This window comes from Filicampus tigris, chromosome 18 (genome assembly GCF_054856515.1).
Source record: "Filicampus tigris isolate MCC_2025a chromosome 18, RoL_Ftig_1.0, whole genome shotgun sequence".
In the NCBI taxonomy this organism is placed as follows: domain Eukaryota; kingdom Metazoa; phylum Chordata; class Actinopteri; order Syngnathiformes; family Syngnathidae; genus Filicampus; species Filicampus tigris.
Genome location: NC_141234.1, coordinates 517,011 through 542,539, shown reverse-complemented (window position 1 = coordinate 542,539; position 25,529 = coordinate 517,011). Strand labels below are relative to the sequence as shown.

The 25,529-nt window shown below is 45.4% G+C and overlaps 3 protein-coding genes across 6 annotated transcripts in view; 2 read left to right on the top strand and 1 right to left on the bottom strand.

The window, feature by feature from the left end:
* The window catches only part of atxn1a (ataxin 1a), a 35,345-nt gene extending 24,492 nt beyond the window's left edge, over positions 1-10,853 (top strand). For all 3 annotated transcript variants that reach the window (XM_086014608.1, XM_086014609.1, XM_086014610.1), the window contains 3 exons: positions 2,044-2,130; positions 2,221-3,914; positions 4,071-10,853. In XM_086014608.1, the coding sequence (XP_085870734.1) occupies positions 2,325-3,914; positions 4,071-4,610 (2,130 nt within the window). In that variant the 5' untranslated portion in view covers positions 2,044-2,130; positions 2,221-2,324 and the 3' untranslated portion in view covers positions 4,611-10,853. The remainder of the gene's footprint in view (positions 1-2,043; positions 2,131-2,220; positions 3,915-4,070) is intronic.
* A 719-nt stretch (positions 10,854-11,572) lies between these two features.
* Positions 11,573-24,778, bottom strand: gmpr (guanosine monophosphate reductase). 2 transcript variants are annotated; one of them, XM_086014614.1, is made up of 10 exons: positions 24,400-24,524; positions 18,995-19,136; positions 18,527-18,646; positions 15,549-15,632; positions 14,534-14,707; positions 14,159-14,240; positions 13,764-13,870; positions 13,481-13,523; positions 12,795-12,954; positions 11,573-12,160 (listed from the first exon to the last, which is right to left on the bottom strand). In XM_086014614.1, the coding sequence occupies exons 3-10, from the start codon at positions 18,569-18,571 to the stop codon at positions 11,980-11,982; spliced, it is 876 nt and encodes a 291-aa protein (XP_085870740.1). In that variant the 5' UTR covers positions 18,572-18,646; positions 18,995-19,136; positions 24,400-24,524; the 3' UTR covers positions 11,573-11,979. The 2 variants fall into 2 exon arrangements, with proteins under 2 accessions (XP_085870740.1, XP_085870739.1); XM_086014613.1 differs by lacking the exon at positions 18,995-19,136 and having other exon boundaries at positions 24,400-24,778.
* dtnbp1b (dystrobrevin binding protein 1b) overlaps positions 16,206-25,529 on the top strand; it is a 55,281-nt gene continuing 45,957 nt past the window's right edge. Inside the window, exons 1-2 of the mRNA XM_086014615.1 lie at positions 16,206-16,357; positions 17,501-17,625. The gene's annotated coding sequence lies outside the window, so the exon portion shown is untranslated. The remainder of the gene's footprint in view (positions 16,358-17,500; positions 17,626-25,529) is intronic.

The following is a 25,529-nucleotide window of genomic DNA, read 5'->3' as shown; positions in this document are numbered from 1 at the left end:
CTACGTATTCGTTGTCACCGCATTCTTGTTACATCGCGTTCCAAATTCTTCCCAATGTAGTGTCTGTCACCATCCATCCGTGGACACAAACTTGGAAGTGGTCCATCTTGGAGGGCAAAGGTCAAAATGAGCCCAATATGGCCGCCTTCGACCATACTGGCAGACCTCCTGTCTCTTTTCAGGAGTGGATTCTTGAGACTCGCTTGGCCCCGCCCTCAACTTTTCCCAATTTACCCTCAGTCATTTGTGGTCTCTCAAGTTTAGCGGCAAAATCTGGACAAAATGCCACGATGGAGGAGTCGGCCTTAGAAGGACCCCGAAAACCTCCCGGGTGTTTCCCGGCATGGCTTCTTGACACTCTTTTGTGCGTCTACTCGTGGTAGACATAGCTTGCAAATGTCATTTTGCAAAGTGAAACTGCCTTTGGGGGCTGATTTTATTTATTTATTTGTTCATTTATTTTGGAAACAATTGCAGTGGGCACGATACTAAGCCGGGGTACTTTATTTTTTCTAATCTACACCTCTGAAGAGAATGACGAGGTGTGTGTTTTTACACGAGGGTGGTCTCAATCTCTCGTTGCCTCTCTCTCGCACGTACACACACGCGCGCGCGCACGCACTCTTGAGCGTTTTGACCTTAGAAGGACAATCGTGTAGTCAGGCATGAGTGTGCGGTTTTGCTTTGTGGTTGGCTTGCATTGCCTCCCCTCTCTTTCTCTCTCTCTCACACGCACACACGCACACATGCACTTGACACACTTGGGTAAGATCATTGTATTTGTGAATGCGTGTGGGAGGGAAGTGAAGCGCATGGAGGACAGTCATCTTGGATTACAGGTTATCTGATAACCACGCGCGCACGCACATGCGCGCGCACACGCACGTACAGCCGCTGCCGAGTCAGCGAGATTCAGGTGACTGAGCATTTCAAGTGAACGTGGGTGTCTTGTTTCAGTGAGGCAATACTCTCTCTTTCTCGAATGTAGGTCATGTCTTTGTACTCTTCTACTGCGCACTCTCCACTTGGCTGCACTTTGCCCTCAGTCTCCTCTCAGATGGCGATTGCCCTCCTATACCGTAAAAGTAAATACAGCACAGCACAGCGGTGTTCTCCGCCATTATGTGCTCGAGGCAGCGTCGTTTTCAACAAACGAACAAACTTCCTCAAACTACATTGTGTGTGTGTGTGTGTGTGCGCGTGTACAGATTTGTTTGGAAAACACGTGTCAGGGCAACTGAGTGTGCTCAGATACGTTTTGCATTATGTATGAGATTCACGCCAAAGTGAGAGAACAGACGCTGCAAACGCACTTACATGCACACACTCAATCACACACAAATTTGCTGTCCACGCACAACAGGCCACAACAATACGTCCGCGGCGTCATGAGGCCAGCTGCCTCCAAAAATGCGGCCTGGACAGCACCGAGGACACGCCTCCCAAATTTGGTGTTGCCAGAGAAACGGGCTTGTTGTTGAAAGCAATTGCTGCCATCCCAGACCTTGCCACGCATCTCCTTTTCTGAGCGCATGAAAGCGAGTCTTTGTCCGTTCTCTGACAACGGTTGCTTCGAGTCAAAATGGCAGACGTCGTGTGTCATTTTTGGTCTGGTCTACTCGTGATAGGCGTGTCCACGCAAGTTCATGTTCCTGAGAGAAACTGGCTCGGGTTGGAGGCAATTATCGCTGTCCCAGAGTAGTCGATCTTTGGAGGACTCCGACAAGCCTTTACGAGCCTCTTGGTACCAAAACCAGGGACTTCCTTTGTCCTGATAGGCACGGGCTCTTGAGGCTTTTTGTGGGTCTGTTCATGATGGACATGCCAACCAGATTTAATGTTTCTAAGAGAAAATGAGTTGTGCTGAAAGCGTTTCTTGCTGTCCCAGACGTTGCCAAGCATCGACTCATCTGAACGCGCGAACAATGCGACGGCAATGTTCCTCTTCTGTGACCTTTGTTTGAAATGCACGGGCAACTACATGATTGTGTGAAAAAAAACGGAAACGAATGCTCACTTTCTCCCGCTGGGTTTGCCTTTCAGGACCGTGAGGCGGGAGGCTCGCGGGACCATGATTCCGCATGAAGCAGGACGCACTCGGCCCCCCGTCGTCCTCGACGGAAGCAGCAGGTGTGATGTCGTGACGCTCTCGAGCTCACCCTAGCGTCACCCTCGGAAACCCGACCGTAACTTGACCCCCTTTTTCTCGACGCCCTTAAGGTTAGACAACAAGGAGAAGGAGTGTGGAAAGTGAGAACGAAAGCCCGAGGAAGATTAGATCACGGAAAAGCAAGGATCAAGAACGCACTTGAGCAGCGATCAGGATGAAGTCCAATCATGAACGGAGTAATGAATGTCTGCCCCCAAAGAAGAGGGAGATTCCCCCCAGCACGCTTCCGTCGGAAAGCCGTTCCCCTGTCGCTCCGCCCCCCGCCGCCGAGCCCCAGGCCCCGGACAGCATAGCCTGGCTCGTGGCCGGCGGGGGTGGGAGCACCGCGGGCCTCTCTCGTAGTGCCGCCCAGTCAGACGCCGCCCAGTATAAATCGCCCTCCCCCGCGTCCGACTCCATGAGGCTCGTCTCGTCCCTTCCTGCCGTCTACACGTCGCCCCTCTCCCAGACTCACGTGGGAGGGACGGTCCACTACGCCCAACTGCCACCCAATCTTCAGTTCATCACCTCGCCTTACAGCGCCCCATACGCCAGCTACATCAGCCCTCAACTTCTTCCGCCTCCCCCTCCGCCCCTCTCCTCCTCTCAGAGATTGACGTCGCGCCCCGAGACGCATGCTGCTTCCTCGCAAGCCTCCAAATATGACCAACAGCGAGCATCCATCCGGTACACCTCCGCCATGCCCCCACCTCCCACCTCGTCCCTCCAGCCCCATCACACCCAGGGTGCGCACTACACGGATGTAGGAAGTGCCCGAAGAGAGGAGGGCGGTGCAGGCTCCAGAGAGCTTCACAACGGGGGACTGGAGCGGAGCCGGAGGTTCAGGGCCACACCGGAGAAAGCGGTCAAATTGCGTGACGCCTACGATGCCTGCCGGCTGCTTCTCCCGTCGGACTACGCTCACGACCCGTTGGCCCCGAGAACATCCGTCATGCTCATGCCCGACAGCCACGGGGACCACCAGCTTCCGCCGTCCCGGGGCAGCCCTGGGAAGCACCTGGAGAAAGGCAGCATTCTCCTAGGGAAGCCGGTCAACCGCACCCTTTCGTCCTCCAACCACTCTTTTACATTTCCGCCCCCCGTGAGTGTAGACAATCTGAAAGCTGCTATCAGCCCCCTATCGCCACAGACCGTTATACAGACCACTCACAACTCGACAGCGGAAGCGCTCTCCGTGGGGCTCCCCCAGAGCGGTATCTACCCCCAGTCCCCGGTGATTGGTTACATAGCAGGGGCCAGCGGCAGCCAACACGCACCAATCAGCTACCACACCAGCCTACAGCAACATGTGCTCATAGCAGGAGCCCAGCCTGTCATCATCCCGGTCAGCGGGAGTGGGCTGACCACCCTGGAGCCCCCCACGTCCCAGGTGGTGACGTCCTCCGCCCAGGCCTACAGAGGAGAAACCCGAGACAGTCCCGGCGGCTCGTATCGCAAGGTCACCTCGGGCACGGTGGTTCGGGCCCAGCTCCACCTGCCCGTGGTTCCGTCGATGGCGCCGGCCATGAGCGGCGCGACGGCTCCCCCGTCTCTGCCAGCTTATTTCGTCAAAGGATCCATCATCCAGCTGGCGGACGGCGAGCTGAAGCGCGTGGAGGAGCTGAAGACGGAGGACTTCATCCAGAGCGCCGAGATCAGCAGCGAGCTGAAGATCGACTCATCCACGGTGGAGCGCATCGACGGGAGCTGCACATCGCCCAACTTTGCCATCGTTCAGTTCTCCGTGGGCGAGCACCGTTCACAGGTAAGCCTCTTGTAGTCCAAGAAAAGAATCATTTCTCCTTCTGCTTTTCGAGAATACCTGAAGTCAATCTTGGAAGACCAAATAGCTTGTGCAAATGGTCCGGGTGAAAAAAGTGGTGAGAGAAAAATGTCGTTGGATCTTTTGCCCCTCTTGCAGGTGAGTGTGGAGGTATTGGTGGAGTATCCCTTCTTCGTCTTCGGCCAGGGATGGTCGTCATGCTGCCCGGACCGGACCACCCGACTCCTGGAGCTGCCTTGCGCCAAGCTCTCAGTGGGCGATGTTTGTATTTCGCTCACCCTCAAGAACCTAAGGAACGGCTCCCTGACCAAGACTCACCCCCCGGAGCCGGTCCCGCCTTCCTTAGCCCTGGGCCCCGGCCACGGGTACCTCCTAGGAGTCCCCGAGACAGTCTCCGGCATCCCGCAGAGCGGTGGTGGAGGAGGATCCGGGCACGGGAAGCAGGAGAATGGCGTAGTCGCTATGGAAAACGGGGACCTCGGCTTCAGAGAAAGGGCGTCTTTTTGGAAAGAGGACCCGGGGAAGCCGACCAACAGCAGCAGGAAGCGCAGATGGTCGGCCCCCGAGGGTCGGAAAGTGGAAAGACCAGAGGAGCCGCCTTTGACCTTGGCCAAACCGACTTTTATCCCTCACGAGGTAAAAGTCACCATCGAGGGACGATCGAATGTTGGCAAATGAAGAGTCTTTAAAGGAAAAATTGGTATTTCTTGCAAAACCATGAATGCCCACTTTCTTTTGTTTTTCTTTTTTATCCTGAATACTGTACAGTAGAGACAGAGACACTCTACATGTTATCACTTTACTATTAGTCATGTAGTCCGACAAACAATCTTTGCAGTTTTTTGGATGGTGTTCACACAATCTGGTAAAAGTGCACGAGCTGGTGTGGCGCACGTTAGCTCGTAGCACGTTAGCGTGACTTGGCAATCTTGTTGAGCGAGTGAGAGAGGGAACAACACTTTTTCGCCTCGTTAGCTTAGTGTTTTAGCCTTCCGGCTGAGTTTTCATCCTTCTTCTTGTGTCTCACCAGTTTTCAATGATTGTTAAACAAATCTTCTGAATCAGGGCTTTAAAAAAGTGGTAGGTAGAACTGTGACAGGTCAATGTTGGTTTTATAAGATAGGCATAAAACTTTGTACAAGTGCAAACACACTGGGGTTGGCGAACATTCGTGTTTGGTGATAAAATTTCACTTTATATTTTTGTAACAAGATTGAAAGAGAGGCTCTCTGAGAGGATTTGGGGTTTGTTTAGTTATTTTTAACGCAGTACTGTATGTTTGTCAGGGGGGAGGGGGATTAACAAGTAGCAGCAGCAGCACTTTGGCGAGCGAAGCAGGGGGCCGGTTTATTTTTTTGGGTTCTTTTTTCCTTTCATTTTTTTTTTTTCGGTCCCGTCGATGTGCCTCAAAAGAAATGGAAACGCAAATAGTGAGGAATTAATGAATTTCTATGGCGAAAAGCTTGCGGTGGGGCGGGTTCTTTGTATTTGTGTGCAAAATGTCTGTCTACACAAACGCACACACACCCCCACGCACACACACCCCCACGCACACACACACGCACACCCACACATCAACACCAACCAGTCCAGGCCATCCCTGTAATTTGAGGTATGTACTGTATTTGTAGTGCGGGTGTACGGAGACACTTTGGTTTTGGTGCGTTTTGTCCCCCGGTGGACTGCTTTTTGAACGTCATGCACACTCGTAGTTGAACAGTACAGTTGCACAGTGCTATGTGGTGTGTTTGTGTATGACTTTATGTATACTGTGTATAGACAAATAATACACTCACTTCATAAATAGAAAATATGTGAGTATAGAGAGGGAAGGAGAGACAGTGACAATGTCCAGTGTTTCCACTTTGGAATCTTTCAGAGAATCTTGCAGTTTGCACATCAGGAGGAAAGAAGGAGTCGGACGTTTTATGTCTTTGTTTTTTTGGCGGACCCTGTTTTCTTAGATGAGACAGAAACACTGGAGCAGCCCCAAATTTCTTAATTATTCATGTCTAAATTACACAGTGGTACCTTGATGAACACGAGTTCGAAGCCGTTAGATGGCTACATGTGTCCTCCGGGGCACAGCCAGGAGCCCATCTGGGGAACCTATTTGGGAACCTTGAAATGAGCCTGGAGGGCAACATAGGAGACGCTCTATTGGGGGGAACCTAAGGGCAACCTTACGACTGCCGTACCCCACTTTTGGCTCTTCTTTGTGGGCTTGTTCACTAAATAAACTGCTGGTCACCTAGGATGTGACCTGAGGATCCCTGGAGTGACTCTGGGTACAACCCAGAGGACAACTTTTGAGCAATCCAGGATCTACTCAGTGAGTGGTCTCGTGGGGGGGTTGAAGCGGGAGCGACTCAGGGAGCAACCCAGGGGTCAACCTGGAAGAGACGTAGGTGTTACATAGTTGGGGGCAACTCGGTCCTATCTAAGGGATGCCTGGTGACACCTGGTGATGTCCACACTTGATCCCTTTCCCACACCTCTTGTGGCTCTTTTTTTAGGCCTCGCTCCCTAAGGGGGCCAACCTGTGCAAACCCTTTAGGGAATTCCTGAGGCAGACATGGGCCAAACTTAGGTGCAACTTCGGAGCACCCTACATGGCAACTTTTGGGCAACCGAGGAACTACTTGGGCACAACTTAGTTATCTAGGGGTCAACCAGGCTTAGGGAACAAACTGCAAGTAAGCTAGTGCTTAACCTGGGAGCCACTTTGGGGTTACCTTAGGGCCATTGGTAGGTTGTGCTCACTGGCACCCTGCCTTGCTTCAGGGCTTGTTGAAGAAACAAGCCGGCATTAGTGACAGCAGGTGAACAGGTGGATGCCGTGTGGAAGATGAAGATGATGATGTGCTTGGTGGATGTGGGATGCATATGTATGAGATTCTGAAGATGCTTTATTTTTTTTAATGATAAAAAACAGGGTTCCACTTTGTTCTCAACTGAATCCTCACAATCACTAGTGGAAGTCATTTTGATGCCTTGTGTGTATTGAGAGTGTACAACTTGTTTCTTTTGTAAACCTCCCCACTGGAACATCTAACCCAACCAATCAGCCTCTTGAAACCTCTAAAACTTTTACTCTTCTTCAGGTTTAAAACCCACACAATGTATCTAACGGAGCCAAAGCCAAGTCATTCTTGCGTTGCTTTGGTTACCTAAGAAAGCAATATCATGCACTTTGCTTGTGTATGAGTGTGTAATGTACGCACGTACACACACACACACACACACACACACACACACACACACACACAGAATCATTCCACTGGTGTAGTTGGCAATAAACATTTCATTAGTGATCCTCCGGCAACCAAAACCCTCATGAGAAAAAAAGCGCCTGTACGCATCGTCGTATTCAGGGATCTGTCCTCGTTTGTATGCAGTAAGTCATCGCAACCCCCGCAAACTTTCCGCCAGAGTCCGACGCCTGGCGAGACGCACTCCTGCCCTCCCTTAATCCTCAATAACCGTTAGCTACCTTTGCTGCAGTGGCGTAGCGGGGGTCCAAGTGGGGCTGTCACCAAGGACACAGAATTTTCGGCAGTGGGAGGCAACCTTGGGGGCAATTTGGGAGCGACCTGGAGGGTGATTTGAGTGCAACCTAGGAAATGCTTTTGTGGTGACGTTGGTGTTAACCAGGAAGTGACTTGGGGAACAACCCAGGGTGCCCCTGGGACCACTGGGTAATCATCCAGGCGGTACCTGGGGAAAACCGAGGAGCTTTCCAATGGGCAACCTGCTCCAAAGCAAGAGGGCAACTAGGAAATACTTGGGGGTGACTTAGCCTTGGGTACAATTTACAATAGGTGGCACCAGGGCCAAACTCGAGGCCTACCTGAGAGTGACCTAGAGGGGGACTAGTGAGCTACTTAGGAATTATTTGGGGTACCTGAGAGTGACCTAGAGGGGTACTAGTGAGCTACTTAGGAATTATTTGGAGTGACTTAGGAGTAGCCGAGTGGTCAACTGGTGGTCATCAGGTAGTGTCGTAGGTAGGTGACCGAGGGGCAACCTTGAAGTAACCTAGATGGCAAATTGTGTCCAATTTGGAGCTTTATTGGCATGACGCTTAGCGTTGGGCACCGGGAACCAAATAGAACCGGGACTAGCACTTCGGTTCTCCCGGAATCGTTTTAAAAGTTTTAAAACGTCGGTGCCACTTTTCGATTCCTAATCCGTCACGCTGAGGAAGCCGCCCAAAACAAAGTACCCACATAAAAACAAAAACAAAAGAATTGGAATCGAGAATTGTTTGGAACCGGAATCGAATCGATCAATCGGGGGCTTTGTCAAGGGCAACCTAGAAGCTTACTTATGGACAACCTAGGAACCACTTGAGAATGACATCAGGGCCATCCAGAGGGTACTTGGAGCCAAACTGGGGGACAACCTGGGAACCCCCTGAGGGGCCAACAAGGGGGCAACTTAGGGAGGAGCCTCGTGGGCAGCAAGGAGCAATCTGTGGTAAAACTAAAGTGCACAATAGGAAATACTTGGGGGCGATTTAGGGTGTGAAATAGGAGACAACAAGGAGCCCACCTAAAAAGCAATTGAGGGGCGGTCCTTGCAAGACCACCTGGACAACCCTCGCTACGCCGCTGCTTTGCCGGGCTGCTTGTTTCCCACCTAATTTCAATTATTTTAATTCCCGAAGGCAATCGACTGTTTCAGAGTAAGCAAGAGGATACCTGGGTTTTGCGCGCCTCCCCCCGTATAAATGTTCCGTCATGTGCAATATGAGACTAACTAATGTTCCCCTTTGACTGCCACGTGTATGCCAAGTTGACGTAGCGTCATGCTAACCGGTGGCTTGTTTGTGTAAAGCACCCACCCTCCCCCGGCGGCCCTCCTGTGTACATGCGCGTGAATGGACAAACCTTACTCAAGGTTCACAAAGACAAACCTCATTGCCACAGTGGGGACCACATTTTTATATATATAATGTATACAGTCCATATATATATATATTTATATATAGAGAGAGAGAGAGAGGGAGAGAGAGCGAGACAGAGAGAGAGAGAGAGAGAGATAACTATATCGATATAAACAAAAAAGTCATAAAAACAACAGATGATGCACATTTAAGTGGATGTTTTTAAAGACTTGACAACGTTTCAGCACTTTGGAATCCGAGCTAGGGTGGCGGCCGCCATCTTTGACCGCTAACTTCGCTCAGAATAACAAAAATCACTGAAGGAAACCCAAAAAAGAAAAACAAAACAATGAAAACATAAAACTCAAAAGAATTTTAGGGTTTTCTGGGTTTTTGTTGTTGTTTTGCACATTGTCCAGCATAGTATCGACCATCCTGGACTGCTACCTTCTCTCACACAAATGGACAAAAGTTGGTGACTTTTGATTGATAGTGGGTGGGGTGTTGGGAGAAAAAAAAAAGGAAGACATTTTAAACAAAAAAATCTACCCCAAAATCATTTTGCACATTGCCACATTGTATTGCATAGCAGCCACCATTATGGGCTGCTACCTTCTCTCATGCGGAGGACAAAAGTGGGTGACTCTGGAAGAGAGACAAAAAGGCAGAAAATTCTAACAAAAAATCCAAAAAACAAGAGAGAGTTAAAATTTTTTTGACTTCTATTTTATTTTGCACAATGTCTAGCATTGCAAGCACGATGTTGGACCCGCTACCTTGTCTCGTACGAATGATACAAAATAGGTGACTGCTGATTGGAGGGTGGGGGAAGAGAGACAAAAAAGCAGAAACTTCTTACAAAGAATTAGGAAAAAGAAATTAAATTATTACTTTTTGTCCCCTTTTATTTGGACATTTTCTAGCGTTGCATCAAGGACCGCTACTTTCTCTCACACAAATGAAAAAGGCGGGGGTAGGGTGGGGGAGTTGGTGAAGGAGGAAAAAAAAGGCCGAAAATTTAGATTACAAAAGAATAGTTTATTTTTCTCTTTTGTTTGTTTCCTCCGCATTGTCTAGTGTAGCATCCGCCATCTTGGACCGCTAACTTACCAATGAGAACATTTGTTTTTTTTCCTTTTTTTTTTTTTTTTTTTTTTTTGCATAAGTTCCGACGGCGTGGTGTTAAGGGTCCAGTGGGCCAAGGTGCCATGCAGGAGGCCTTCCACGTCGTCATTGCCGTTGTCCTAACGTTTTTGTCTTTTGTTTTTTTGTGCGTTAGTTGCCAGATGAGGCAACCTAGCAGATGAGCTAGGAAATGACCAGAATGTCAACATTATTATTTTATTTTAATTTTTTTACGACAAGCGTCCTCAATACAGAGGATCACTCTTTGTTCATATACTTTTCTTGCACAATTTGATGATTAAAAAAAAAGTTTGAGCTTTTTTGGATGTCAAAGAAAAACTACGCAAAAGGAAAAAACTGCTTGTGGGCTTTTTTGGGGTTTTAAAATTTATTCAGGATTTGTATTTTTTTTTTAATTGTTTGTCCATAGCGCTGGATAACCAACTCAGGCAGAAAGGAAAATTAAAAAAAAATATATAAGTATAGACCCACTATAAATGTTTGAATCAGTTTCTGAGGTGGCTTGTATACGACGTGTAAATTTACGAGAAATAATTTAACATGATTAACGATGATGAGGATGATAAAGATGTCCGGGATTGCTCCCCGCTTCACCGAGTTTGCACGCCGAGGAACTGGACTTAACGGTGGCTCGCAAAGGACAATGAGGCCAAGCGGGGGGCACACTGGTTCCCACTTTGTACTCGACTGTACTTCACCCTCCTCCTCCTCCCCCTCCTCCTCTTCTTCTTCTTCTTCTTCTTCTTCTTGTCTTGTTGGCTAGCCATGCAGAAAGCTGGCAGCTGTACATATTTGACGTATGTGTACAAATGCACCTCTTTGGAAAAAACGAAATGAAATCTTGACATATCGGGAATAAACGGGCACTTTGTGTTTTTTGGGTTGTGTTTCGGCCCACCTGTGTGTCACACGCACCACACGCATGCAGCAACTAGTTGAAACACTGCATTCTGATTAGTATTGTGTTTGTGGAATAAGAGTTGAGCAGAAAAATCCACCCCTTTTTAGCCATCAGGGGGCGGCCGTTTTTTCACTTATGTTGACTGAAAATAACATCACAACTGCTCGTTGAAATATGTGTGAAAAAAATACATATTTTTTTCCAGAATATGTTCTATGCAAGCCCACTAGTAGAAATAAGGCTTTCTGATGAATATTGCATTTGTGGAATAAGAGTTATTAATCCACCCGTTTTTAGCCATCTCCGGGGGCGGCCATTTTGTCTCTTCTGTCGACTGAAAATGACATCACAGTTGCTCAGGGCTCAGGTAACCACCAATCACAGCTCACCTGTTTTCTGGAGCTGAGCCATGATTAGTCGTTATCTGCCCTGAGCATCTGTGATGTCATATTCAGTCGCCAATTTTTGAGAGTACATTATTTCAAAGGGAAAAAAATGTCAAGATGTTTTGGGGAAATACATTTCAATAAGGTTGCATTTTTTTCTGCAATTTATTATTTCCCCCCCCGGCGCCCCTGGAAATATGTCATTCATGTTTTTTTTCCCAAAGATGAAAAAAAACAACAACTTTTAGCCCCCCCAAATTAAAGGACCTAATTCCGTCATGCACACAATTACAAGTGCTAGGGAGGGTGGAAGCAGACGTCTCTGCACGCAACTTTTATTGCATTGAACCCAAAAATGACATGGTGGGATTTTTGCATTTTCGTGTCCCCGCTGAATAGAGCAGAAACAAACGAGCCTTTGGTTTCTTAGTCGTCTTTCTGTGCCATATGCGGTGGTGACTTGACTTAGGAGAAGCAACTATTATCACTGCGCCTTACTGAGCTGATGTGACCGTCGTCCTTGTGTATCTCCACTCACTTGGATGGGGGAAGATGATTTCAGACGCAAGTTGCAAGCATGGACACGGAACAAATGAAATGTGATGTGTACATCAAGGCACCGCTGTAAGTACATTTTGTAGCTCCTGTCCAATGTTGGTAGTGTGTCAAGGCGGTTGACAACAGAGAATCCTGAGATGTCCTGAAGCGGCCCGGCCACAGGGGGCGCTAGGCGAACATTTGGCTGGACTGCTGCGTGACGCGGATGAAGGTGGTCCGGCGGCTCAGCTCCTTCAGCTTGGCGGCGCCCACGTACGTGCACGTGGAGCGCACGCCGCCCAGGACGTCGCGCACCGTGGCCTCCACGTCGCCCCGGTACGGGACCTCCACAGTGCGGCCTTCCGACGCTCTGACGCAACAAAACGCAAGTCAGCACAAATTGTGCCTTTCTGTAGATGGTAGCATCTTTACTACAATTTTTGTATGTATAAAATGTGCTAGATAGTTATTATGTTAATGTTTGTTATATATTTAATTGTTAATGTAATTAAAAACAATTTGTTTGATAAGAATTTGTCAAATCTATCATTTTGTCATGAAAGGTGTTGAATGATATGAACTCATATCAAAATGAAATTTTGAAATAATAATGAAAAAAAGTGTAATGCGAGAATAGCAAATATATTTTTTCTTGAAATGATAACGTTCACTTACAGCACTTAAAACCAGAAAAAAAGTATTGTGCAACAGTGGTCTAGATCTAAACATCTGACAAATCTGTCAATATTTCATGAAAGTTGATCAAATAACATATACCAACATGAAAACTAAAAGAACACAAACGTGTGGCGCAATCGTTCTCTTAGTCCAAATATCCCTCAAATGTAGCAATGTGTCATGAACGATGAAAAATAACATTCACTGACACCAGCATGAAAAAAACAACGAGTGCAGCGCAATTGTGGTCTAATTCCAAGCACCACTGGGGCTGTCGGTGGCTCGTTTGATTGCGGGGCCCTCGATGAACAGGAATCGAGTGTTACCTGTACTCGGCCACGCCCCCCACGTATTTCTTCATTGCCGTGTCGGAGCTCATCCCGTAGAAGAGTTTGAACTTTTTGCCGTTCTTCTCGATCAACTCGCCCGAGCACTGGTCGTGTCCCGCCAGCATGCCGCCCATCATCACAAAGTCGGCGCCCGCACCTGCGGGTCGAAGGTTAGACCAGTTGTAAGTCTATCTGGAAAAACTTTCGGGGGACTCATGTTGTTCTAGAAGGGGGTCATTTTTTTAATAAACGACTTACATTTCAAGAGAAGAAAAACGTTTTTGGAGAAATGTTGCTTTTTTTCTCTCTCAAGTCAATAAAACCTTTTAAAGCGGAACTCAAGTTAAAAAAAAAAATCTTTGCAATAATATGTTGTATATGTTCTCATCACGGCTCACCCGTCCTCTGGCTTTGCTTACGTGACGTTAGCAATGCGAGTCCGAGGGCAGTTTTGCGTCAATTTCAGCGGTGGTTAAAACGTCTGCCGTCCAAAATGAGGAAAAGGTGTGGATTCATCGACTTAATTCGTGTTTAGACTAGTGGGGGCACATGGAACATGCAACCAAAAAAAGGCTTTGCCTTGAGTCCCCCTTGAATGACAATCGCTAGTCCAGGTGTCTGATTGTTTTGCACAGTCAACTGAGTGTCAAAACAAGAAGGCAGTCGCTCCCTGACAGACTCACCAAAGGCTTTGGCCACATCCCCAGGGCAACTGCAACCGCCATCCTGAGCATTTCGCGAGAAAGGCCACAAAAAACAACGACAACAGAACAAACAACAACAACAACAACTTTGAAATCAGTCCAGCCACTTCACAGGCTTGTGGTTTTGCATGAGGGCTTCCTCTACTGGCCACTTCAGTGCATTGAAGAGCAACAAGACCTGCTCATGCAACTTGTCCAATGGTCACATTATGATTGCGTGACGGCGGTGCTTCTGTTATGATGTTATGATGATCCTACGTACAGAAATGATGTGACCTTTGAGGCCGTGGGCCGAGTCGGCGCACTCGATGACGGCGCTCAGCTGGGGGTAACCGACGCCCGTCTTGATCCTCGTCGTGCACACAGAGCCTCAAATACACACACGCACACGCACACTCACTCTGTTCATTAATAATACAACGCTTTTCAAAAAGCAATATTATGACCAGTGAGTGCAACCAGGGCACAAGGGCCAGTGCCCCCCCCATTGCCCACCCCAACCACCAGATGGTGGTGTTATAATGCATACATTATAGCCACAACAGATCTAATGGAAAAAACTGAGGGGGGAAAAACATCCTTGAATTATTTTGGCCATTAAAATGACGTCCTCCGAACCCTGCCTAGAAACAAATGACATGTCAGAGCGGTGCCCACCTGGTCCGATGCCCACTTTGATGATGTCAGCCCCGGAGAGTATGAGCTCCTCCACCATCTCCCCCGTCACCACATTACCGGCCTGATGAAACACGCACATGGAAAAGTCGGCAGAAAAGGTTCACCTACCTGAAAATCGACTTGAGTACAGCAGCAAAGTATTTGTACTTCATTCATTCCTACCCCTAAAACAATCACAGGATAATTGCTGAAAAAGTCAGCTCTTTGAAAATACCTTTCTAGTGATTAGCGACCCCCTACTACAATAAAAGTCACAATAAAAGGGATTTTCTGAGGACAATTTACGGAACTGTCTAGGTCCACTATATAAAAATCCCTCTGCGTGTGTGTGTGTGTGTGTGTTTGTGTCTATACCATGATGGTGTGTGTGGGGAACCTCCCTCGCACAGTCTTGACAAAGTCGACAAAGTGCTCTGAGTAGCCATTGGCGACATCCAGGCAGATGTACTTGAGGGTGGGCACAGCCTGGGCGATGGCGCACAGCTTGTCCAAGTCGCTGCTGCTGCTGCCCGAGCTAGCCGCCACATGCTAACATCACCGCCGCCGCAAAATGGCAAACAACGACTTCAATTAGACTTCAAGTTGGGTATTTTCAAGATAAAAGACTATTTTCAAAGGTCTATTTTTGGGGAGGATACAAATATTTTTAAGTCATGTCTTGTACATGGGCAGCACGTCGGCCGACTGGTTAGCACGTCCGGCTCACAGTTCAGAGGTCATGGGTTCGATCCCGGCTCCGGCCTCCCTGTGTGGAGTTTGCATGTTCTCCCCGTGCCTGCGTGGGTTTTCTCCGGTATTCCGGTTTCCTCCCACATTCCAAAAACATGCATGGTAATTTGATTGGACACTCGAAATCGCCCCTAGGTGAGATTGTGTGTTTGTTTGTCTCTGTGTGCCCTGCGATTGGCTGGCAACCAATTCAGGGTGTCCCCCGCCTACTGCCCGAAGACAGCTGGGATAGGCTCCAGCATGCCCCGCGACCCTTGTGAGGATAAGCGCGATAGATAATGGATGGATGGATGTCTTGTGCATTCAGTCACATCTTAAAATGTCAATTTTTTTTGGGGGGGGGGAATACAAGTATTGTTTAAAGTAAGATTTTTATTTAAAAGGAATAAAAGTCATATTTGTCAAGAAAAAAAAAAAATTTTAGATTATATTATTACTCATATTATTTTATATATATTTTTTGAAGAATAAAATCGAGCCAGAAATAGTGTATTTTTTTTGTTTTAGATTGTATTTTTTTTAATAACCAAAAAAAAATAGTCAAAGATTGGATCTTATTTATGGTGATGAAAAAGCCCAAAAAGGAACCAAAACGTCATCGTGTTTGCGAGTTTTTCTGGAACAATTGGTAATGCTTTACCTCCAAGCACTCTGGGTGATTAGCAGCAAAGTTCTTCCACTCGTCCACTGTGTAGTGCTTGTGAATGGCCGTGAACAGGGTGTGCTGAAACAAGAGTTAGCATCAGGAAAAAATGAAATCATGAACTATACAATAGAATAAGAATAAGAATAAGAATAAGAAGGCCGTTATTGATCCCACAGTGGGGACATTTTCAGTGTTACAGCAGCAAAGATATAGGTCACACAGGGACGGCGGCATAATGTAGCCATTAATGTATAATGTATATGTATATGTATTAACGGAAAACATTCAGGATCTAACCTATGTAAATATACGCAGTAACTATGTGTATTTACACATGTATATACACACCAACATACATCTACATAAAAAGTATGAGGAACACTCAGTTTAGCCTGTACATAGGCTAGTTAAAACATGTTAAGCAACCTGTATGTTTAGTCATTCATTTGATCAAAGTCAATTTGTGCGTATCAAATTTGATATAATTGTACAAGCATCATTTAGTTCTGTTGCCAACTGTACATGGCAATCTTTTGGTTTCTTTCATTTCATTGGCTAAGCTCTAATGTCCAATTAGGTAGTGGTAGGCGCGGCCATACCTGGATGGTGGAGACACACCATAGGTCACTTCCAATTAGTGACGGAAGCAGACCCGGAACAAGTAGTTCTTTTTTTTTTCATTTTGTACTATTTCTATTATTATTGAACTTCAAAGGAACAAGTAGTTCTCGTCAAAAATGTTTTCCAATCAAGTGCACGCAGAGGCTTCTGGTTCGTTTTGACTCTTTGGGATTCGATGGAGAGTGAGTACTTCGTGTATTTTTTCTGTTATGTGCTCAGGCGAAATGTTTTGTGTAGAAAATCAAAATGCTAATCTCAATTCGCGATCTGACTAAGCATGCTAACGCTAATGCTAATGCTAAAAATGTTTGCCTGTTATGCAGTGTATTAGGGCGGAACAATTAATCAAATTCAAAACTTTCAGATCGGAAAGACTGCACTTTGGGGATATATTCCTTCGTTTTGTACGGTGATTAAGCTTTATTTTTCATTCATATATATCAGTGGCGTGAGTCTTCTTTTAGCCAATCAAATTGTAGATTTGCCTTCTCTGCCTGGTGACAAGTGACTTTCTCCGTCCTCTCATTGGTTTAGCTACTTATCGCTTCTGATTGGTTCAGTTCACGTGTATCGAAGCTTGATTTTTCGATGGAGGACGATGTCGGATCATGATTAAAAATTCACTTTTAAGGCGCACGTTTCAAGAAAAACTGGTCTTTATGAGGCGAGGTCAACCAAAACTGCTTTCGATTTTTTGGGGGTGCACTTTGAGAGTAGTTATGTATGAGTGGAACAGTTAGCATACAGAGACAGGCAGGAGCCATCTGAGGTGAGTACGATGCGATTTATTTATTTCAAATTTGATACCATTTGAATGTGAACTGCTATATTGTACTGTAGAGGTTTGGAGTTGATGAGGTGATGTATTGATAAAGATAAACTGTGTTTTTTGCTTTACATGCAATTGTTTCACAAAACATGAAAAGTTGAAGTGATAAAGCCACAGATATGTGTGCATTATTGATTTCGTCTGATTTATGACTAAATGACGCAAGCAAAACTCTGCTTGACAAAGTGTTTAGTTAGTTAACTACTTTAATTGTAGTACAGTAGATAGATACACTTCTTTCATATGAATTAATTGCTTATTTGCCTTCATTTTATTGAAGGCTTAAACTATACGACCAAAACCTTTATGTATAATAAATCTGATATTAATTGTGATACAGATTAGCTCTTGGCTTGTGTTGTTAAAAAAAAATACAAGGGAAATGGACCTTGAAAAAAATTGCAATTAGACTATTTATAAAGTATAGCCTCATGAAGTATAGTGTGGTTTAAATTATAATTCAAACTAAAGCGAGACTTTTTCCATGTACATTCAGCGGATTATGCTGTGGACGCAGCGCCGTCTTTGGCTTGGCTGTCCGGTGAGGCCTGCTGTTGTCGCTGTAGCCCGCCAACAAGCTTGCCGACGTGGTCGTCCGTCTCCTTGTTGAACTGAGGATCCGTGAGTGCAATCCTAACACCCGTTGTGTGCCTTTTAATTTGGCTCGCGTTGTAACCAAGTGAAGTGGCCAATTAAAGTGTAAGGGAAAAGTTACCCTAAACCTTTTTTAAGAAGGAGCACAAGTACAATTAATGAGATTCCAATGATTATATTGGTAAAAACGCAATGAAAAGGCCTCCAAAAAGATGTGGAAAACTCAATGTTTGTGCAAGGTCCACCCACTTCGGTTGATCCAGTGTGTGTGACCTTGGATAATTTTCTGTGGCACACCTGATGATGTCTCATGGCACACTAATGTGCCACAGCACACTGGTTGAAAATCACTGGTTTAGACAAGTCTTTTGTAATATAGAATTATATATATATATATATATATATATTATATATAGAGAGAGAGAGAGAGAGAGAGAGAGAGAGAGAGAGAGAGAGAGAGAGAGAGAGAGAGAGAGAGAGAGAGAGAGAGAGAGAGAGAGAGAGAGAGAGAGAGAGAGAGAGAGAGAGAGAGAGAGAGAGAGAGAGAGAGAGAGAGAGAGAGAGAGAGAGAGAGAGAGAGAGAGAGAGAAGAGAGAGAGAGAGAGAGAGAGAGAGAGAGAGAGAGAGAGAGAGAGAGAGAGAGAGAGAGAGAGAGAGAGAGAGAGAGAGAGAGAGAGAGAGAGAGAGAGAGAGAGAGAGAGAGAGAGAGAGAGAGAGAGAGAGAGAGAGAGAGAGAGAGAGAGAGAGAGAGAGAGAGAGAGAGACTATACAATAGTCTACAATGGTGACATGAACAAATCATTTAGACCAAAAAAAATACTTCTACAAGTCTTAAATGTGATTGATCATTCAATTGGTTTCTTTTTTCTAGTTTGTTTGTTGTTGTTTTTTTTTTTTTTTAATATATATATACAATGGACATCTTTACTTTGCTGAGGACTTGGGCCATCTCGAAGGTTCCGGTGGTGTCCATGTTGGCAGCGATGATGGGGATTCCCGAGTACGTCTGCTTTGAGTTGCGGAATGTGAATGTCCTCTGCAGGTCCACCTAGCACAAATATTACCACACGTTACAAATATTACCACAAGATACAAGTATTAACACGAATTAGGACTCGGCCTCCATACAGTCACTGACTTACATGCTGTCGGAATTTGGAGAACTCTTATCGTGTACGTTATATTTTTGGAATGTTACGCACTTAAGTTAAACATGCTCATTACAGCATGGAAAACATGCAGAGATAGGGAAATGTAAATTTAATGAAAATGGATGGAAGATGGTTTACTTAAGAGGTGGTTGGCTCCTGGTGAAAATATCTACAGTGCCCTTTGCAAAGTCTGCAAAAAGACTTTTTCGTTTGGGACAATGGGGGTCAAAACCATCAAGTCATACGTGAGAGGAGAAAAACACCAGCGGTCTGTGGCAGCAGCTCGCAGGGTCCGGCTAATCCCGGCGTTTCTTCCAGCCAAAGACTTTTCAGCACAGCCTAGCATTGGTTTAGACGCCACCACTCAGTATGGCAAGCTTCATTTCTCTGCCAGAGACCCAAAAGAGAGAAGTACTGTGGATTCTCTACACTGTTATGAGGCACAATTCATTTAAATCTAAGGAAGACATCAGTGGCGTATTCGCTGCCATGTTCCCCCGACTCTCGGCTTGTATAGTCTTTCACCTGTGGTGAAAATAAAACCGCATACGTCGCTAAATATGGCATCGCTTCATTCATCAAAAGGAGCTATCGCGAAGCGTCAGTGAGAAGACAAACATAGTCATATTTGATGAAAGCATGAACAAAACTACAAAAACCAAACAAATGTTCGTCCACTTGCGGTTCTGGAGCACAGATGAAGCAAGCACACAGCATGTTGTCTCCCGCTACGATGGATCAGAGTTCATGGGTCACTCCAGAGCCGAGGACATGTTCGGTCATTTCAGTGTAAGTAATGTTATGATTGTTTTGAATTGCATTCCATTATTCTTGTTGATGGGGCAGCGGGGCAAAATTGATAAATAGGTAACAGCTGTTATCATCGTCTGTCGTTTGTTGCCATAGCAACAGTTTACATTCACGTATGGGCTAATGAGCTGTAAATAGGGATGCAGAATCAGGCTGTTGCAGATATGTTGTATTTTGGCAAAAGATGCATGACTTTACCAGTTACTAAGACCATAGAAAATAAGTACCGGTAATCTAATTTTCGAAATGTCATTACATTTATAAGACACATACATCCCTTTATATATCTTTAAAATTGTCCCCAAGAATGTGATCGTTCCAATTCAGGTGTCAGGGGATTTGTTAGGGTCGCTCTCTCTTTACAAAGTAGTGCTAATATTTTTTTATCATCATAACATAAGTGATTACTTGGCACATAAGGGGTTATTTCTTATTTTTCCCCATTTTTAACATAATGTGCAGGAGATTAAAAAGGAGCTGAACCCGAACAATATGCTGTCATTGTCAATGGATGGGCCCCCCAACTGGGGGTTTGTTGAACTCTTACAAGAGGAAGACAGTGAGCAGTGGGATTTGTGGCCTTCACACTATGCACAACGCATTCAAGAATGGATTAACGACTGTGGTGTGACAAGTGGATAACGTCATGAAAGCCCTGCACTACTTGTTTCATTTTTCACCTGCAAGAAGAGAGGATTTCACAGCAGTGACCATTTCCCTACCATTTTGTGGACATCGTTGGCTGGAAAACCTTCCAGCAGTGGAGAGAGCCATTGAAATTTGGCCATATATTGTCACCAATGTGGATCAAGTCAAAACCAAGAAGCTCCACAATCCAAGGTCATCATCATATGACACCATTGCAGAGGCCTGGATAGATCCCATTATCCTGACAAAGTTGCACTTCTTCAAATCTATCGCAAGAATTTCTCAGCAAGTACCAAATAAATGCCCCGATTATTCCATTCCTTGTTCGTTGTAGTTACTGTAATACTCATTTAAATTTTGATGCCAATATTAATTATTATGCCTGCGCTATTTTACTTTTAGAACCTTCTCAGATGCTTCATAAAGCGAGATGTTCAGGTTGATGTGTCCCCGGTCAAGCTGGTAAAGGTTGATGTGACAGACCAAAAGCTTTGCATCAACCCAAAGCAAGTGGACATTGGCATGGGAGCCACAGCTGTCCTCAAGGTAACTCTGTCTTAGATATTTGTATATATTTGCTGCAATGTCAACTAGGGTTGTCAAAAAAATCGATAGCTCAATACTAATTGATATTACATCTAGTATCGATTGAAGGTATTCAATTGCTTTGGCATCTATACTTTTCAGTCTCACAGCCTCATTGTGATTACGCTGACACGCACGGTCCTTCCAGACGCCAATGGTGTCGCTGTGTACACCAGTGTGCGGGAAATAGACGAAGAAGCTGCTGCTTCCTCCAATCCCTTCACAACATCCCTGAGACCACCTCCGACCGGCAAAACCAAAACTTATCAAACTAAAATAGCAACAGCAGGATCACAACCCGTTTTACTTGAACATTCAAAACGTAAAAGTGCTGTTTGGAAGTACTTCGGGTATGATGCTTGCCAAAGCCAACAAACTGTGACCGGCCGATCTGCAAGGATTGCTACAAGGCAGTCGCCACCAAGTCAAGTAGCACGACAAATTTGGCCAAATGTGAAAGATAGACACCCCAAACTCTACAAAGAAATGAAACAAGTGGGTAAGTATTATTGTGTATGGTTAATAGTGAGCATATGTCGGGTTGCACCAACAAATAACTGCTTGGCGACGTTGGGGCTAAACGCCACTAGAGAAAATATCCTCAACACTAAAGCTAACGGTTAGCTCCGTCTATTTTTATATCCACCGGGGCAGGTTACTAGTGAGCATGTCGGATTGCACCAGAAAACAACTGCTTAGCGACGTTGGCGCTAAATGCTACTAACACTAAAGCTAACCGTTAGCTCCGTCTATTTTTACGTCTATCGGGGCTGGTTACTAGTGAGCATATGTCATGTTGCCCCAACAAATACAGAAACTGCTTGGCGAAGCTGGCGCTAAATGCTTCTTAGACATAATTGAAATATAGTTGGAAATCTTAGATTCTTTTTTCAAGGTATACTGAATATAAATCTTTCCACAAAATGTAATTTTAACCGGAAATATTTCATATTTGTCTTTACCTAAATGCAGGTGATGAGATCGCACAACAATTTCAGAAATTCATCTTCACTGTGCCCAGAGGAAAGGATTTCATGGCCGTCAGTACATTGGGTGGAAAATCGAAAGTGGACAGCTTCCTGTCTAAGGCCGTAAATGGATATACTGAGCTTTGGCGCTTTGTGGAGAAGCTGCTGCTTCTGTCCCATGGACAAGCCACTGTTGAGCGCGGCTTCTCCATAAATAAGGAGGTGGAGATGTTCAATATGAATGAGGACACTGTCGTCTCACAGAGACTAATATGCGACTACGTGGGGGGGTGTGGTGGAGTGGTCAAAATGCAACTCACAAAAGAGCTGCTAAATGAGTGATCAACTGCACTCCGCCGGTACCGGATGTTCTTGGAAGATGAGAGAAGGAAAAAGGAAAAGACAAAACTGATGGACAAGAGAAAAAGGGCTAAAAATGAGCTTGAGAAGCTACGAAAGAAAAGAAGAATAATGTCAAATGTGTGCTAACTCTGGACCAAGATGCAGATAGCCTTGCAGAGAATGCTGAGAATACAGCAAGGCACCAAGTTGGCAGAGCTTATCACCAAATCCAACTCCTTGAGTAAAAGATGCAAGGACAAGAGATGGGAGTTGATGGAGCTAGACCAGGAAATTGATAAGAGGGCAGTAGAGCTATGCCACATGTCTTGAGGAGAATTTGGGATGTTAAAAAAAATAATAGACATCTGTGTTGATTGATTTCTCTCGTTGACATTTTTGTTTTTCAAATATTTATATGTGCATATTTTTTCAACCTTTTGTTTTTGAGAAGGCTTTTGTGAGGACTTATTTACAATGGAGACCGCTTTACATTAGTGTTGGAGTTGTTCTTTTTTGATATTAGTCTCATTTGAAAAAAAAAAAAAGCTCTGTTTACAGTGAAATGATTATTTTTTCTTCATCAGAAATAGTCGCAACATGTTTTGGTCTTAAATTATATTTTTAAGGTCTTAAAAAGCATTAAATTTGACTTTTAAAATGGCGCAAAAACCCTGTCTTTATTGTAATAAAGAGAAGTATTGTCATTTTTTCTCCTATGAAAGAAGTCAATGATTCTGAGGGAGCTGATGGAATTCAGCATAAGTATGGTGTAGTTGTCACTAATGGTACTCTGGCTCCCTCTAGTGGCATGTCGCAGATCACTGTCTGAATGCCGTTCAGTGTAGGAGGTGCACTTAACTATTTGGTTTGAAGATAAATAATTTCAAAAATTTTCCCACCATGAATGTGACCTGTGCAAGTTCATTGAAAAAGGGGAAAAAACAAACAAGTTGGGTAATGTTTGCACAACTGTGCACATGCTCTTGTATGTGGGCATGTGGCTGCGGTCAGAATGAGCCAATCACATTCAACTGGCTACCACTAAATGAGCCTTTGACGGGCCCCAAATAAACTGTTGAAGTAGTAGTCGTCCCTGGCGGGAACCTTGCATTTGAACTGGGCTGTGTAGACCTTTGTGTCCACTCTGTGTGACTTAGTCACCGGTGTTTTTGGCAAGTGTCCTCACGCATTGGCGAGTGCACATGTTGTAGCGATGCCACGTGCGGAATTTGTCTATTTTTAAATGCCTTTTCCCAGAAGTCCCACTGGACTTGAGTTGCTGCAGGTGTCCTGCACTCTCTAGTCCCGCAAATGCAACCGTCAAGCTGCTGTATTCCATCGCCAGCCAAAGATTTCCAATTGGTCAAGCTTTGGAAATGCGCTATAAACATCCAGACATGTTGTTTTGATAGCCTTTGAAGGTTGTTTATTAATAGTCAAGCGTTTGTCAAGGATAAGAAGATAGCAGTCACATTTTAAGCTAAGTGCAGATGAGTCGTATTTAATTTTATCAACTTGAAGTCTCCATCCTCATATCGTACACAATGGTAGTACCTCCAATACGACTTTGAATGTGTGTGTGTGTGTGGATTTAAAAGGTTGTGAGTGATGTGGGAGCCCGCAAATGAGAACGTAGCGTCGGCTGTTGACAGCCCAGAATAGCGGCTAACTGTTAGCTATTCTACAGCTGATGGGTCAATGGGCTTGTTACATGTATACTGTGTTTGCGTTTGTTCAGGAAAGCGATTGAAAGTGGCTCAGCGGCTGTGTCTGACCTTGACCAACTTTGGAGGGACTCGTGTTCCTTCTTACTAGCAGTGGTAGGCTCGCTTGCTCGCAATGATTATTGTAGAAGTTCAGTTGCTTAAGGTATTTTTGTCGAAATTGGACTTTAGTTCTCTTTTTCTGTCTGGGTGAAATGATCTGGAACTTTGGACAAACGTATGTATGATAGGCTCCATGTCTTTCGGGTGGGTTCCTCATTTGGCAAGCAGGCACTTCTAATGCCTTTCACCCCGAATGACTTGTTGTAGTTAATTCGGAAAGCGTTCATAAATAAGACTGCAATCAAAGCTAATTACTGACAAGTGGAGCATTTCCGCGCTGAAGTTGTTTTGACCTTTAGAGAAGGTCACGCTGCTCAACCTTTTTTTAGGCGGCCATTACCTGTGATTACATAACAACAACAACAACACTCATAGGTAAATATGTCAACGCCATTCTGGGACATGCATGATAAAAGCAGATTTGGCTTTTGGGGTGTGTCTACTTCCTGGATGCAACAGTGACGACGTTACCTCGGAGCGACTCTTCAGACTGCTCCTTTTGGGCCGGAAGAGGACATCCTTGAAGTCCAGCTTGAGGTCTGCGTCAACACGAGGCATCCTGGATGTTGATGATGATGACGACGACGACGATGACGATGATGATGATGATGTAATTCCCTTGAGGAAGGCAACTACTGCAGCTGTGACAGCGGCGGTGGTGGTCCCGTGTCCAAAGCCCAAACCACCAAATCCGAGCCTCCGGGCTGCCAGTGTATTTATAGCAAAGGGGGGCCCAGCCCTGCCCCGGCCCCCATGACTTTATTTGGGCCTTCACGCCCTACTCCTCCTCCTCCTCCTTTCATCTCCTCTTCCTCCAGTGACACACACACACACACACACACACACGCCTACTGCAGTTGTGTGTGCTGCAGTGCTGAAGAGCACACCCACTGTCCACTAGGAGCATTGCAAGCAAACCATATGAGGAACACACTGGCTTTAGGACAGATTGTAAAATGGTTGTGTCCGGCACCAGTGAGTTGGATTGGCACAAAATCTGTCATGGGTGTTCACTGTGACTGGACCTACATAAGTGTAATTTGAACCTGTACTGTGAAATGCACAACTAGTCTGCCAGTGAGGTTTGGAAGTGACATTTTACAGGCATTTCCAGCGCTCATACTGGATGTAAATCCTCCCTAGGGAAGAAACCTGATGGCCAGCCAAATTTGAATTAAATTTTACAGGAAGATGGGTAATGATAATTGCTAAGTGGTTTCCCTTTACGGTGTGGGCGGAGCTTTTAGGATCGTAGGAAACACAATAGGACTTCCAGAGTATTGGAAAATGTTTGCATCTGGCACCAGTTAGTCCAATTCCCACGGAATTTGTCATGGCTGTTCATTTTGACCATATACCCCAAAATCCAATTCGAACCTAAGGATTCGTCGAGCATTTGGGGTTGAAAGTGGATTTGATCCGGTCCAACTGGATGCAAACCCTCCTCGGGAATTCACCCAATTGTCATCAATACTCATCAATAAAAATAAACACCTCACCTTGACTAAATCCATTCTTTCACGAGAGGTAGGATGAACTGCCCCCATGCAGAGAACTTATTTCTCCACCACAGCCCGCCACACCATTTAACATCAATGAGC

Bases quoted from the DNA above. Each gene is read 5' to 3' on its own strand.
- gmpr (XM_086014613.1), bottom strand. From the start codon at position 24,486: ATGCCTCGTGTTGACGCAGACCTCAAGCTGGACTTCAAGGATGTCCTC. The intron at 12,955-13,480 runs GTGAGTCTGTCA...TTCGACCCGCAG, and splicing joins GGATGTGGCCAAAGCCTTTG to GTGCGGGCGCCGACTTTGTG. The intron at 12,161-12,794 runs GTAACACTCGAT...TTGTTGCGTCAG, and splicing joins GGGGGCGTGGCCGAGTACAG to AGCGTCGGAAGGCCGCACTG.